Below are 14,778 nucleotides of genomic sequence, written 5' to 3' on the forward strand. Positions count from 1 at the left end.
TTTAGTAAAATAATAAGGACTAACAGAATAATTACACAAAGCAAAAAACAAAAACGCAAACCAAATACATTTTCAGTAGTTGGTAAATGACACAAGGTTTAAGGTAGAATATGAGGCATGTATATTGTATACATGAATGAAATGAAATTGAAGTACTTACTCATATCAAACCTAAGCAAGGCATCTTGAGAGCCAAAACAATGAGCAGCAAGTGCTTTTGCTATTTCAGTCTTACCAACACCAGAAGGGCCAGTGAAGATGAAGCTGGCTATGGGACTTTTCGAGTTTCTAAGGCCAACTCTGGCGCGGCGAATGGCGCGGCAAACGGAGTTTATTGCTTCATTCTGACCAACAACATATTTGTGAAGAGTGTGTTCCAAGTTGAGAAGATTTTCTCCTTCCTCCATTGATACTTCCTTCAATGGGACTCCACTCCAACATGACACTACATGTTGGATGTCACATTTTGTCACTACTTTTTGCCTATTCTTTTCCTGTCTTTGTTCAAAGGATTCAACTTAATTAATTCTCAACTTAATAGCAATGCATATAGCTAGGAATTATATATGTATGTATTTATTTAGTACCAACATGCATTTTAATTTACCTTTGCGTGACAAAGTTGGACATGAGATCCAGCTTCATCAATCAAGTCAATTGCCTTGTCCGGAAGAAACCGATCACTTACATATATTGTTATAACAATAATAAACTCAAATCAGTCCACAAAAATTTTAAAAATAGAACACTTTAGTCCCGCAAAAATTAAAATTTATAAAACAGTTTGCAACGTTTATTTTTATTAAATAATACTGTATCCTCTGTATCCTAATAGTGACGGCTGAAGTAGAAGTTAACTTGCATATGTGTCCATTATCTATGTGTGCAATATAAACAAATCAATCCGTAAGATAAAGTACAAATAAATTTTCAAAAAATTTAAAAAATCTCAAAACACTTCCAAAAAATTTTAAAATAGTTCTTTCGAATTATTTATATATAATTATTTTTAAACTAAATAATTTTAATTTTTAAAATTTTGATCTATTTATTAATAATAATAATAATAATAATAATAATAATAATAATAATAATAATCTACAATTTAAAAAATTACCTTATATATTGTTGAGACAAGTTTGCAGCAGCAGCAAGGGCTTCATCTGTGTATTGGAGTTTATGATGAGACTCATATATTCTACGAAGACCTTTTAGAATTTGTATGGTTTCCTCAACAGATGGCTCAAACACTTTAATTTGTTGAAATAGTCTATTCATCGTTGCATCATTCTCTATGTGCTTCCTATGCTCATTCACTGTTGTAGCAAAAATGCACTATATATATACAAATTAAACTTTATTAAATGATGCTTAATGAGAGCAAAATGAAATCCTATTTATTAAAATAAAAATTTAATTTTAATGCACTAATCTTTTATACAATTATTTAATTATTTTATTATTTTGTATGAATATTTATGTGGTCAATAAAAAATAATTATTTTTTCTGACGATACATAATTAAATATGCATATAAAATTATTTTACGTTTTATACTAATAAAATATCAAAATTAAATTCTTAAAATAAATGATCAAATAAAGTTTGAGTGAAATACCAAAATAGCAGGCATATGACATGAGGGAAAATAGAAGAGTACCTGAATAACACCTCTTTCAAGGGCATGTCCCAAATGGTATGCAAAATTTTGGGCCGAAGATGATGTTTCAAAAATGTTTTGAACCTCTTTCACAAAAAGTAGCACATCCCCACTTTGCCCAACTTCCTTAATTATACGCTTAATGATATTCTCAAAATCTCCTTGACTTTGTGTAACATACAAAAAATTAGCAACGTCCAATTTGATTACCTGCTCATGAAAAATATGCCAAGTTGAATTCTCTTTTTCTTAAGTCACTGAAAGCACTAATTAAGGGTAAATAGTTATTTTGACATTTAAAAAATTTTGATTATGATAAAATAGATCTAATATTTGTTTTTTACATAATGAATCTCTAATATTAGTTTCCGTTTGACAAAATAGGCTAATTGTTATCCCATCGCTCTAGAATTTAGACCATTTTGTCAAATTTTAACTGATATTTAGGAGTTTATTTTGTCAAAAATAAATATTAAAATCTATTTTGTCAAAATCAAAATTTGTTAGGTGTAAAAAGCATGAGTATGACCTTCTTTCCTCTGAGTTTTTGAGGAACAGAGCCACTCAAAATCCTGTGAGCAAGGCCCTCTATGATTGCTGTTTTGCCAACTCCAGGTTCTCCAACAAGACAAGGGTTGTTCTTCGTTAATCTACAAATTATCTTAATCACACGTTCCAATTGCTCTTTCCTCCACTTAATTCATCTCCACACGTCACTATCTCTAACAACCATTTGACTTAACACGCGACTATATAGTTGCCTTTTATATACGGATTTCATTCTTTTCTTTTCAAATTTTTCTCTATGTTTTTTACGTTCTCTTTGTCCTCTATGTTCTCTTCGTTCACGATCAATGCTCTTTGATCTGATTTGAAGATTTCGATCAAAATTTTTTTAAATCAAGCTGTGAAATCAAGTTTGAACAAAGATTTCGTTTTCGAAAACAATGAATGATGTAAGTTCACACTGTCAGTTGAATCAGGACAAATTGGATTATTATTTTCAAATAAATCAAGTGGATGAGGGTTAGTTCGAACCTCGATAACGTAGTACGTTAGTAGTTGATGCTGGTGTAGTTGTCTTATCTACGAGTTGAATAATTTTATTTTTCTTTGTAAAAATCAGTGTTCATAGTTAAAGGTTTGAATTTGAATAGAATGTTGGAGTTTTGAATTGTTTTTTCGATGAATCTATTTATGTTACGTTTAATGGTAGTTTCAGTGTATTTTGAAACATAATTTGGTGTAATATAGAATTATTTTTGGTGTCGTGCTTATAAGTTTTCAGTGTTTTTTGCCTCCGTTTGTCCTAAAGATTGGGATGGCTTGTTAACACATTTGAAGAATAAGTTGTTGCTGCTGTTTTTTCTTTTTTTTCTCCTTCTCATTTTTCTCATTTTTCTCTTTCATTATTGTTGTTGTTATCATCGTTGTTTTCTTTTTATATGTATAATAGTTTAAATCCATAATGCACCAAAATTCCTTAATGATGACGACACACAAATAAACTCAGTTTAAAACAAGTTCAAACTACAAGTACACCTTATTTAACTCCACAATGCATCACAATTACTTAATAATGATGACATACAAACAAACTCAATTCAAAACAAGTTCAGACCAAAAGTGCACATTATTTAAATCTAGAATGCACCGAAATTACTTAATGATGACGACATACAAACAAACTCAATTCAAACAAGCACAAACCAAAAGTTCATCTTATTTAAATCTAGAATGCACCAAAATTACTTAATAATAATTCAAAACTCCTTCTCCTTCTTCTTCTTCTTCTTTTTTTTTCTTCTTATTTTACCTTCTCATTTACTCTCTTAACAAGAATAAAAATAAGAAAAAATCAAACAAACAAAAAAAAGAAACGTATAATGATGCAAAATTACTAGATAGAAAACATGCGAAGAAGAAGAAGGAACCCAAAGAAGAAGGAGGAGGAATGCAAAGAAGGAAGAATGCAAAGAAGAAGGAGAAACACGTATAAAAAGGAGAAGAAGGAGAAGGAGAAGGAAAGGAACGCCAGAATCGTTTCACATAGTTAGAGCGTGTATTCACACTCTATATGACTTATATAATGGTGGTCTAATTTATTGTTATAAATGTTGAATTGAATAAGTCATTATTTTTTTTTGGAATTAAATGAGAATAAAATAAGAGATACTATTTTATTTGGGTTTCAAATATAAATAGTGACTTTTGGGTTTTGGTCCCCAATATACCAAAGCCACCTCCATAACTCTTTCTATTAAAAAAGTTGTGATTCAATCCTATTATGGATACAGAAGACTTTGGTTGAGAAAAATTGAAAAACCAAACTTTTTCAATCAAGCTTATGAATTTAGGTATACTTTCGTATTTAAGTATTTTTTTTGTTAATGATTTAACATGGATAATTTTAGAATTAAGCAACTTTAAAAATTTTTAACAAATAATATCAAAGGTATCTATATTTGAATCGTCAAGAAATAATAATAAGAAAGAAAAGGGAGATTCAATTCATAATTAACGAAAATCATTCAACTTACATGTACTGAATAATAATAATAATAAAGATTTCACCTTTTTGTTTATATTATTGTCCATGACATGAATATTCATTCTAGATAAAGATATATGATATGGTATGAACATTAACTTGATGTTATCCATATTTATTTTGTTAGAAATTTTTATCCTGGGGCAAAACAGTCAGATAAGTCAAGGAGAACTAAATTTTACGCAAATCAGCCAATTGAAAAACTGCTTCATGAATCCACCAATGAACAAAATCATATAGTTTGAATCAGCATGTATCGAACTAGGATTACATGTAATTCGAAACAAGGTGGTTCGAATTACTTTAACACGCGTGCATACTATAATTCGAATCGAGGTGATTCGAATTACGTTGTTGGACGAAACCTTACATAATTCGAATCTAGCTGATTCGAATTACTCCTTTTTTGCATCTAGTAGTAATTCGAATTGGGCTGTTTCGAATTACACTGGATTCGGCTATAAAAGGAGTTCGAACCCACCTCATTCGAATCACTTCTCCACTCTCAGACCCCACCAAATCCCAGAGAAAACGACCCAGATTCGCTCCGACAAAGGCTCGACCAGGATACTTAGCGGATGGGGGATGATCCAGTTAGACTATATCGTTTGGATGGAGTGGCTCATATAGACGGGGTCATCAACGACGAGGTTAGTAGTTACGGTTTTTTTTTAATGGTTTATTTTTGTGGTTCTGCATGTGGTTTATGTTGGCGGTATTGCATGTGGTTTATTTCAGTGGTTTTGTTTGCGTGTTTGTTGGCGGTTTATGTTAGTGGTTTACGTTAGTGGTTTTGCATGTGGTATTATTAGTGGTTTGGCATGTGGTTTATGTTAGTGATTTTGAATGTGGTTAACTTTTGTGGTTTATGTTAGTGGTTTTGTTTGTGGTTTATGTTAGTGGTTTATGTTAGTGGTTCATGTTAGTGGTTTTGTTTGTGGTATTGTTAGTGGTTTTGTTAGTGGTTTATTTTAGTGGTTTTGTTTGTGGTTTTGTTGCCGGTTTATGTTAGCGGTTTTGTTAGTGGTTTCGAAAGTGGTTTATGTTAGTGGTTTATGCTAGTGATTTTGCAAGTGGTTTATGCTAGTGGTTTTACAAGTGGTTTATTTTAGAGGTTTTATTAGTGGTTTATGTTAGTGGTTTTATTAGCGGTTTTGTTAGTGGTTTTACATGCGGTTTTTGTTACTTGTTTATGTTAGTGGTATCTGCAACTGGTCTTTATCACTGATTTATGTTGTTAGTCGTTTCTTTTAGCGGTTTTTTAATTGTGTTTAACTATGCGGTCCATGGTATGCGCAGCCTCAGCGATGTATCTCGAGCATGCGGCGGCAGCAGGGCATGCGACTCGACGAGAGGTACGTTCCGTACTTGCAGATGGCCGGCTTATACCATCTTGCGAGACTGAACGATAGATGGTTCAAATTGGATGAGCCCCTTGTCAGTGCTTTCGTAGAGCGGTGGCGTTCGGAGACGCACACCTTCCACATGCCGTTTGGTGAGTGCACGATCACACTACAGGATGTGTCCTACCAGTTGGGGTTGTCCGTGGATGGACGTTATGTCAGTGGTTGCTTGACGGACTTCCAGATATACATACAGGGTGGCTGTTCAGCTTGGGTGTGGTTCCAGGAGTTGCTAGATGTGTTACCTCCTGCGAACCAAATTCAGAAGTTTGCAGTGAACTGCACATGGTTCCATAAGACTTTTGAAGAGTGCCCCAACGGCGCCGACGAGGAGACAGTCAGGCGCCATGCTCGTGCGTATATCATGATGCTTTTGGGCACTCAGCTATTTGCAGACAAGTCCGGCAACCGTATTCACATTAGGTGGCTACCCTACGTGGCCAGGCTTGAGGAGATGGGTTCCTATAGCTAGGGGTCGGCAGCACTAGCGTGGTTGTATAGGTGCATGTGCCGAGTGGCAAACAGACATGTGGTCAAGTTAGCTGGCCCGTTACAGTTGCTTCAATCCTGGATCTTTTGGCGCTTTCCGGGGTTTAGACCTGCTGAGTATGATGCGTTCAGCTGGCCATTGGCCTCGAGGTACTGTTGTCGGACTTCTCTATTTCGGCTTAAATAATTTTAAAACAATATCTGCTTATAATGTTTATACAGTTTTGTAATACTATTTTGTCAAACTTTTCTTACGTTATAACAACAATCTGAGTTGCAGGTGGGCAGGTCACAATCCTTCCGCTAGCGAGAAGGGACCTCAGGTGCAGATGTGGAGGCTGAGGATAGACCTTTTACAGGCTACGGATGTGAGTATACTGACCGCTTACCTTTAATTAAATAACCTTTCATGCTTCGCATCACAATATGGTCTAACGTTGTTGATATGTATTTGGAGTTTATTTGGATGCCGTATAACTCCCTCGAGGTCCTCCAGGTTGTGCATCCGAAGGTATTGGAGCCACGTCACATGGCGTTATGGCGGTCTGTCACGGCATTGATATATTTCTTCGTCATCGAGTGGCATCAGATTGATCGGGTCCTACCGCAGTTCGGCGGAGTACAGTCCCGCCCCCAGCCGGCGCTGAACATCGACTTCTTGTTGTGGAAGGATGTCAGAGGTGGAGATCGGTGGCTCCCATACAGTTTGCAGTTCTGGCATCTTCATTGGGAGAGCCGTGCGGACCACGTTCTCCGGTTTGATGTTGTCGCAGACCCAGGTCCGTCACACGAGTTCTTGGAGTGGTGGGGTCAGCATGGTAAGAGATTCCTGTCACCAGATATGTACCTTGGGGATCCCAGGGCCGTGCCTATTCCTGTCGAGGCTACGCAGAGGGGTGCCGGACGAGTGCCTGACATGGACCGTGTTGACGACGTTCCGGATAGGCGTCGGGTTGAGCGGAGAGCGCATGTGGGGACACGACGGAGCCAACGTGAGTGGAGGTGGCTCGACCAGGCCATGGAGGAGGATGACGCAGCGGCTAGGGGTGGAGGCCGACGCAGGGGGCGTGCTGGAGTGGATGACCAGGCTGGTCATGGTGACGATGACAACGGTGGTGATCAGGGCGGGCCTGGTGGAGGACATCTTGGAAGCCATCTTGGTCTCCGGTGTGGGAGATGGTTCGGCCCAGGGTGACGGTGGACTTAGATCAGGGCCGCTCGATGATTACTTTGTTGTGCCTGTCTGGTATAACCAGCAGACCTCGTTGCGGGGTCACGTGCTGACGAAGATGGGACAGAAAGAAGGACCAAGACTCAGCATTCTCACCCTCAACCAGTGCAAATGCAATAGGCAGAATGTTGGAGTTACCGTCCTGTGCTATCGCGACGAGCAACGTACCCCCATACTTCCCATAAAGATGTGTGCCATCGATACTCACCAACGGCTTGCAATGACGGAATGCCTCAATACACGGGGGAAACGTCTAGAACAGTTGGTGAAAGTATGCTTGTGAGTCGTCTAGCTCGCCCCTAACTCGAACTGGGCTAGTCCTAAGTACTGCAACAGTACCAGGCATCGTCAGCTGAACTCCTAACACCCACCTAGGGAGCTCGTTGTACGACTCATCCTAGTCACCATAGATGTGGGCAACGGCCTTTTGCTTCGCCAACCAAACCCTCCTGTACGTCGGCCTGAACCCAAAGTGTGCTGCCGTCGCATTCAAGAGCACCTTGATGCTGACGGATGCATCAGCTCTCACCATTGGCATGATGAACGCCGAGATGACATGATAATCCAGACTCCTGTGGTCGCTTGATATGGATGTCGCGAGACAAGTATGTGGTCCGTTGTACCGTTTGACCTCCCAAGTGCCCTTACGCTGTCGGAGACTAAGCCTAATCAACCATGTGCACCCATTCCCAAATTCAGAACACTTTCCAACATACCGACAATAGTCAGACTCCACCACCTTGTACTGTACCCCGCGTCGGATGCTGTACGTCTTAACACTTAACACAGCCTTATCTTTATCCTGAAACTGTTGGCCAACCTGAAACTCTGTCAGACCTGAAGACCCTTCGGTATCTCTAGCACCAAATCCAGCAGGCTCCCCAGGAACCCCCTCCTGTCTCATGGCATCCAAGTCTAAAGCTGAAAAGTGTGAAGGGTACTGTTGTGTGCCAGAGCTAGAACCAGCTCCCACCCAGCTAGCCCACTCGCTCCGATATCATCGCCGCTGTCGTCAGCAATGATATCCGGCTCCACATCGTCATCATCTAAATCGGCCAGCAATGCATCGCCCAGGGCAGGCTGTGCAACACACTGTAAAGAGGTCGAGACAATATTCCCTATTCCAACATCCCCGTTTCCACTACAGTTGAGATCAACAGTGAACGAAGGGGGCTCGACCGGAGGTTCATGCACAGGGGCGGACGAACATGCACCAACAGGTCTGGAGCTAAAATCCGCAACCGTGCCTACGGTGTGGGTATTCCGGTTCGAACCCCCAGAGCTGGATACGGCATCAACCAACTTCGCCAACAGTTCAGGTGTCCTAACTTCGGGAAACTGCCGACGACAATGAAACATGACCTACAAGTCCTTATCACTCCCGATCGTGAAACAATCATACTTCACGATTTCTTGTAGCACCGAGATCGGAATCCAATAGAAAAACTTTTTAACCCGTTTGACGCCTTCCAGACCAAGTTTCCGTAGCACAGAAGTAACCAGGTCATCATAGCTCGTCGTAGGCCTCATAAATATACTGAGAGGATCCTTGTCGGTGAACTTCACATCAGACCGTGTTTTCCTCTTAATCGATCCTCTGTGATGAACGAGTACTACGAAACTATCCTCACTAGCCACTTTTTTCACTCTAGTGAGGTCAATCACGTTCACAACATATTTATACACGTCTGTCCCTTTATAACTCAAACTGGCCTAATTCGAACTATACACTATCTAATTCGAATCAAGCAGTTTCGAATTACTTGGAATTGCGTGTTGGGGAGTAATTCGAATCATCCTGATTCGAATTACTATTAGTGTGTAATTCGAATAAAGTGAATTTGAATTACATGGGTGTGTGCATGTGAACATAGTTCGAATATACATTATTCGAATTATATGCATTTTGAGTTCGAATTGCACTGTTTCAAATTATATAGAAACATGCTTTGGTGGATTCTTGAACCAGATTCTGATTTGACGGATTTGTGTAAATTTTTTTCCTCCTTGACTTATTATGGTGATTTGCCCTCATCTTGATAACAAAGTTTACAAAATCTAAAAAAAATAATCGGACATAAGTGGATTTGTAATCCAATAATTGTATTTAGTTGTACTTAAAAATAAAGCGTTATGATGATGTCATGTCAAATCAATTTTAATTTCTATAAAATTTTACTAGATTGATCTATAAATATTTGGATTCAACGGTTTGATTAATGAAATTCATTGAGTATAAGAAGTTATTCGATGATATAAGTCAACAAAATAGATGTAAACGAAACCCTACTCATATATCTGTGTGTGTATATAATTATATATTTTACCTCTCGTGCCAATTTTGTGAGATCAGTTCCATAAATGTCAAGGATGGACGTTTTAGAATTCTTATCAAGGTTGATTCTTTGATTGAGACCTTTGTGTTGAGCCACAACAGAAGATGCCATCTCATTATAATTCTTTGGAGAACCTTCATCAATAGTTGGAGGGGCAACAAATATTTCTTTAACTTGGCCTTCCACTAGTCTAATTACCTGCTCAAATAAATCATAAAGTCAAATTTCAGTTTCACCATTTGCACTCTTCATTTTTCAACTTAGATGATGTTCATTTTATCCCATAAGTTTTTAAAACGTACAAATTGACTCGCCTAAACTTTTTTTAAAATGTGCAAATCAAACTTTTTTTGAAATTTTCTAATTGTTGTTTTACTAAAAAATCAAAATAATGCACTATATTGTCCGAAGTCTTTTTTTTCCTTCCACGGTATTTTTTATCCCAACAGATTAAAGAATAATTAACTACGAATCATAGCTCTATTTAAAAACTTATTAATTACTAACCAATGAATTACTGCATACATAAGGCGAGATTTGAAACTTCCAACTTATTTAACCGGACCAAACTAGTTCTTCCCGGAACTTTTGATCATATGCAAGTTGTTTCCCTAATTTTTAATTATGACACTTTAACATCCTAAAATTTTGATAAATTCATGCCAAAGTGCACACACGTGAATTACAAAGGCTGGTTTTCAAAAACTTTTTTACACTAAATTGGTACCCAAACTTTTTTTGAGTCATGTTGTTCCTACAAAGAAATTCGTTAAGAGAGTGCTAGTGTGAACAATTAAGTACTAACGTGACAGACATTTTTTTTTTTAGTGAATACCACCAAAATAGCGTCGTATTGTCCATCTACAACTCAAAGCGAAAACGTTTATAGAAATTAACTTCATATTTCAAAGACTAATTTGATTCAAAAATAAAATTTTAGGAGGACTAATTGAACATTTATTCTAGATAAATTGTAATTAACACTATGATTTAAGTGTGGTATGCATATGATGCAATATGGCTTGCCTGAGCTCGAATTTTATTCACGTCGGCACCTTGATTCTCGATTAAACGAGTCACCATGCGATCTGAACCCAGAAGCAATGCTAAAAGCAAATGTATTGTGTCAACTTGATGGTCACCTGAATGAATGTGGTAGTGGAGAATTAATTAGTAGAGGAATATAATAGATTATATTCTTGATGATCAACTACTAACCATATATAGTAGAATATAAAATGATTATATATTTACATTTATAATCAAATTTTATAGAAAATATAATTAAATTTTATAAATAATATAAAACTTAATTCACATTTATAATTGAATAGATGATATGTGATTAGGGATGGTAAAAAAAATCCGCATTCGCAGATACCTGTGGAGATTATCCGCGATAAAAAGATTAATGAAAATCTACAAAATCTCCACGGGAACAGGGACTTGCCCCGCGAATAAATAGGGACGGGGCAGGGATTGAAGTACTTGTTCCACAGGGATTCGCAAAATTCCCGCAAAAGAAGATTTATTTAAATACTCATATTTTTTTAAATCAGTTTTTAATAAAGAAGATTAGAAATGCGAATATTATATTAAATTAGGTTAGAGCTCATCGAAATAAAAATTTTGACACTAATTTCGAAGAAATCGGCCCAAGATTGGACCAAACGGACTGGACCAGTTGAACCAGACCCAAACCGGACCCGTGGGCCCAACAGGCCCGACACTTAAATGAGCCAAAGGCTCTTCTTCCTCCTTATTTCAGCAAGGCTTGCTGAAAGCTCTAGGGAGAGAAAAGAAATGTCGAAACCCTTACGGTAAAATTTAATTCGCCGTAGCTCCTCCGTCCGAGTTCCGATCGCCACACCGTTTTCGGCCACGCGTCCACCGCGTTGAGCTCTATATTTTTATCGGAACAATTTTATAGGTAACTCACTTTATTTCTCTCAGCCACTTCTTCCCCCAATTTTGAAAAATTAAGTGGAGATATTAAATTTCTTTACTCTTTGATATTTTAGGATCCAATTAGCTTGAGAAAAACGTTCACTCTTGCTTATGTGAAGTTTGGATAAGGTAAGGATACCATAATTCTATTTTAATTTCACTAAATTTGAGCTTTGGTATTAAATTGGGTATATATGTGTTATAAATGTGTATTGGGTTGTGAATAAATAATTGGAGCTTGAAATTGTAAATATTGGAATTTGGAGGAAGTTGAGCCTAGAGTTTATTGAGCTTTTGAGGGGCTGTCTTGTTTTTAATTAAATTGCCTTGATAGTTACGTGGGAATTGGTCAAGGTATAGTTTAGATTTCTTGCATTTAATATATAATGTTTTGTGAAAACGTAGGCTAGATGACCATAGAATAAGTTGGAATGCAGGTGTATAATGAATGTTTAGTAATTTGTTGATGAACATATTTGGTTAGTGCTTATTGGATAATTGGTGATTTGATTATGTGGTGGAGATTGTTATTTATATTGATGTTAGAAAGAAATAAGGTTGAGTTATTGATTATATGTTTACAAGAATGTTGAATGAAAGCATGATGGAATTGTTGAGAAATGAAATTGTCTAGTGTTATTGAATGGTGGATAATGGAATGGTGTAGAGTTTTGTTGAGGGTTGTTGCTGGTAATTGTGTTGGTATTGACAGGTTTAATATTGAATGGAATGGAAAACTTTAAATGAACATGAGGTTTAAAGAGTTTGCAAAAGTTGGTTTTTGGGCCGAACTTCGACGGATTATAACTTGGCTTTCAGTCCCTCAATTTGTTTCCAACTTATTTTAAAGTAAAAATTGGGTACGTGAAGTTTATGCCGTTCGAAGAACGGAAGAAAAACAATTTAAAATGATTGAGTTATGCCCGTCAAAAATTTCGGTGAAGAATATGTAATTATGCATGTTTCAGTCCCTGATTGTGCAGCTCTCTGGTTGATTCCTTTTTTTTTTTTTGAAGAACGCATGTCCACGCGTACGCGTAGCATGGATTTTTGGCGATGTGTACGCGACTAATCCCATGCGTACGCGTAAGGAGCTAACAAGCATGTCCATGCGTACGCGTGACCGACGCGCACGCGTGACATGAAGTTTTCACCTACGCGTACGCATGATAAGGGGTACGCGCGCGCGAGTTGCACCTTTACACTCCCATGCGTACGTGTGAGCCATGCGTGCGCGTGGCCCCTGTTTCAGCAAACTTGATTTTTGGAGTTTTAAGCCTTATTTCAAACTCTTAAACCTCTATTTTCATTCCTTTAGTCGTTAAAAATTGTATTAAACCTGACAATCAGATGAAGCCAAGAAGTGGGGATAACCTGGAGATGAAGTAAAGTTGAAAAGTGAAGAATTGATTATGAAATGTTATGGATAATCATGTATGATACTTGGCTTGATAATCAAACAAATGATCATGTATAATACTTGGCTTGAATGATTAAATAATCTGAGATATGAGATTCCCTGGGTAAAGTACCGTGGTTTGTAACCACGTTTACCAAGTTGAAAACTCGATACTCTGTTGATCCTACGATGTAAGGATGACCGGGCACTTATAAATTCTCGAGAATGTTAACCCCCATTAAGCAATATTGATTATTTGAGAAAAATCTATGCATAGACTCTTGGGGATGCACATCGAGGGACAGTCTAAGGTTTTCGGACTTTTCGGGTTGGCTGGATAACCGACAGATGAGCTTCATCAGCCATAGGACAGGCATGCATCATATGCATACTACTTAAATTATTTGTTTGTGCATTAACTGGTTGTCCTTAAGTGTACTTGCCATGTTAAATGTATATTTGTTACCTGCAGTATTTGTAACCTTCTTTTGCTTGCCTTTATCTGTTTATTTGTCTGTGATATGCTGACGGAGATGGAAGTATGGAGGAATGGCAGTATGGGACTTAGATTTAAGACTAAGTTAAGTTAGGCTTAGATACTCTTAGAAAACCACCTTTTATGGCTCCTGTTTAATACTTTAAGCTCTCTGATCTGAGTAACGATGTTCTAGAATTGCCTCTGACATTCTCAAGACCTTATATATTATGTGTGTGGCACCTTTACCATACTGAGAACCTCTGATTCTCACCCCATACTATGTTGTTGTTTTTCAGATGCAGGTCGAGAGGCGTCTCGTTAGGCATCTGGACTCCTGAAGCGAAGTGGTTTCTGGGTTATTTTGTTATATAGAGATGCATATATATGCACTTAACTTTCTCTCCGCATAACTTATTTTTTTATCCTCTTAGAGGTTTATGGAGAGGCAGGATTTTGTTTTTGTACATTTGGGTTTTGGATATATATATATATATATGTGTGTGTGTGTGTGTGTGTGTGTGTGTGTGTGTGTGTGGATATGTATATATGTGTAAATATTCTCTGGCCAGCTTTGACTTTGCGAGCTGAGTTAGGAGCTTGTTATTTTGTATCTTTGGCTCTCTCTATTCCTACTTGTATTATCTTATGTTTGATAGTTATAGTTTTCGTCACACGCAAGTTATTCCGTTTTCGGAGCGTTGCGCTTTTCATTTCGCGATTTTGTCTTACCCATTTTTCAAGGCTCCTAGTTTATTATATTCTTTCTGGTATTATATGTATGTATTTTAATTTTAGAAGTCGTAGCACCTCGTCACCTCTATTTTACATCCTAGGTGTAAAGCTCTGTGTGGTAGGGTGTTACATTATGGTATCAGAGCAGTTCGTTCCTGTAGAGCCTGAGTGACGGACTGACTATGCTTTTGTGCATACTCTGTGTGTGACTATGTGCTACCTAGGATATCCGACTGGTATGTGTAGCATACATGTTCGTGAGCATGCATTTGGAACTTTAAAGCATTAAATTTGAGATATTGAGACGGATCACCTTAATATCAATTGTTTGGTGTGAATAGGGATCAAATGTCGTCTCGCGGATCTGAGCGAGGTGCCCAGAGAAAAATCTTAGGACCGAACCAATGCAAGGACCTCGAGATGGAAGCTCGGGTGCTGGTACAAGTATTGTAGGTCAATACTACAGGTCTATGACCCTTACTGATTTCCTCAAGAGTGGTCCACCTCAGTTTAATGGAAATTCCAATGCGTTGGAGGCTGATCGGTGGTTTC

The 14,778-nt window shown here is 37.6% G+C and overlaps 1 protein-coding gene and 1 long non-coding RNA gene across 2 annotated transcripts in view; one reads left to right on the forward strand and one right to left on the reverse strand.

The window, feature by feature from the left end:
* LOC107616397 (chaperone protein ClpC, chloroplastic-like) overlaps positions 1 to 526 on the reverse strand; it is a 1,945-nt gene extending 1,419 nt beyond the window's left edge. Inside the window, exon 1 of the mRNA XM_016318361.2 lies at positions 161 to 526. Within this exon, the coding sequence (XP_016173847.1) occupies positions 161 to 407 (247 nt within the window). The 5' untranslated portion in view covers positions 408 to 526. The remainder of the gene's footprint in view (positions 1 to 160) is intronic.
* On the forward strand, positions 11,487 to 13,966 carry LOC110269223. Its single transcript, XR_002358264.1, has 3 exons — positions 11,487 to 11,600; positions 11,692 to 11,746; positions 13,791 to 13,966. It is a non-coding gene; the product is annotated as an uncharacterized LOC110269223 (long non-coding RNA).

This window comes from Arachis ipaensis, chromosome B01 (genome assembly GCF_000816755.2).
Source record: "Arachis ipaensis cultivar K30076 chromosome B01, Araip1.1, whole genome shotgun sequence".
In the NCBI taxonomy this organism is placed as follows: domain Eukaryota; kingdom Viridiplantae; phylum Streptophyta; class Magnoliopsida; order Fabales; family Fabaceae; genus Arachis; species Arachis ipaensis.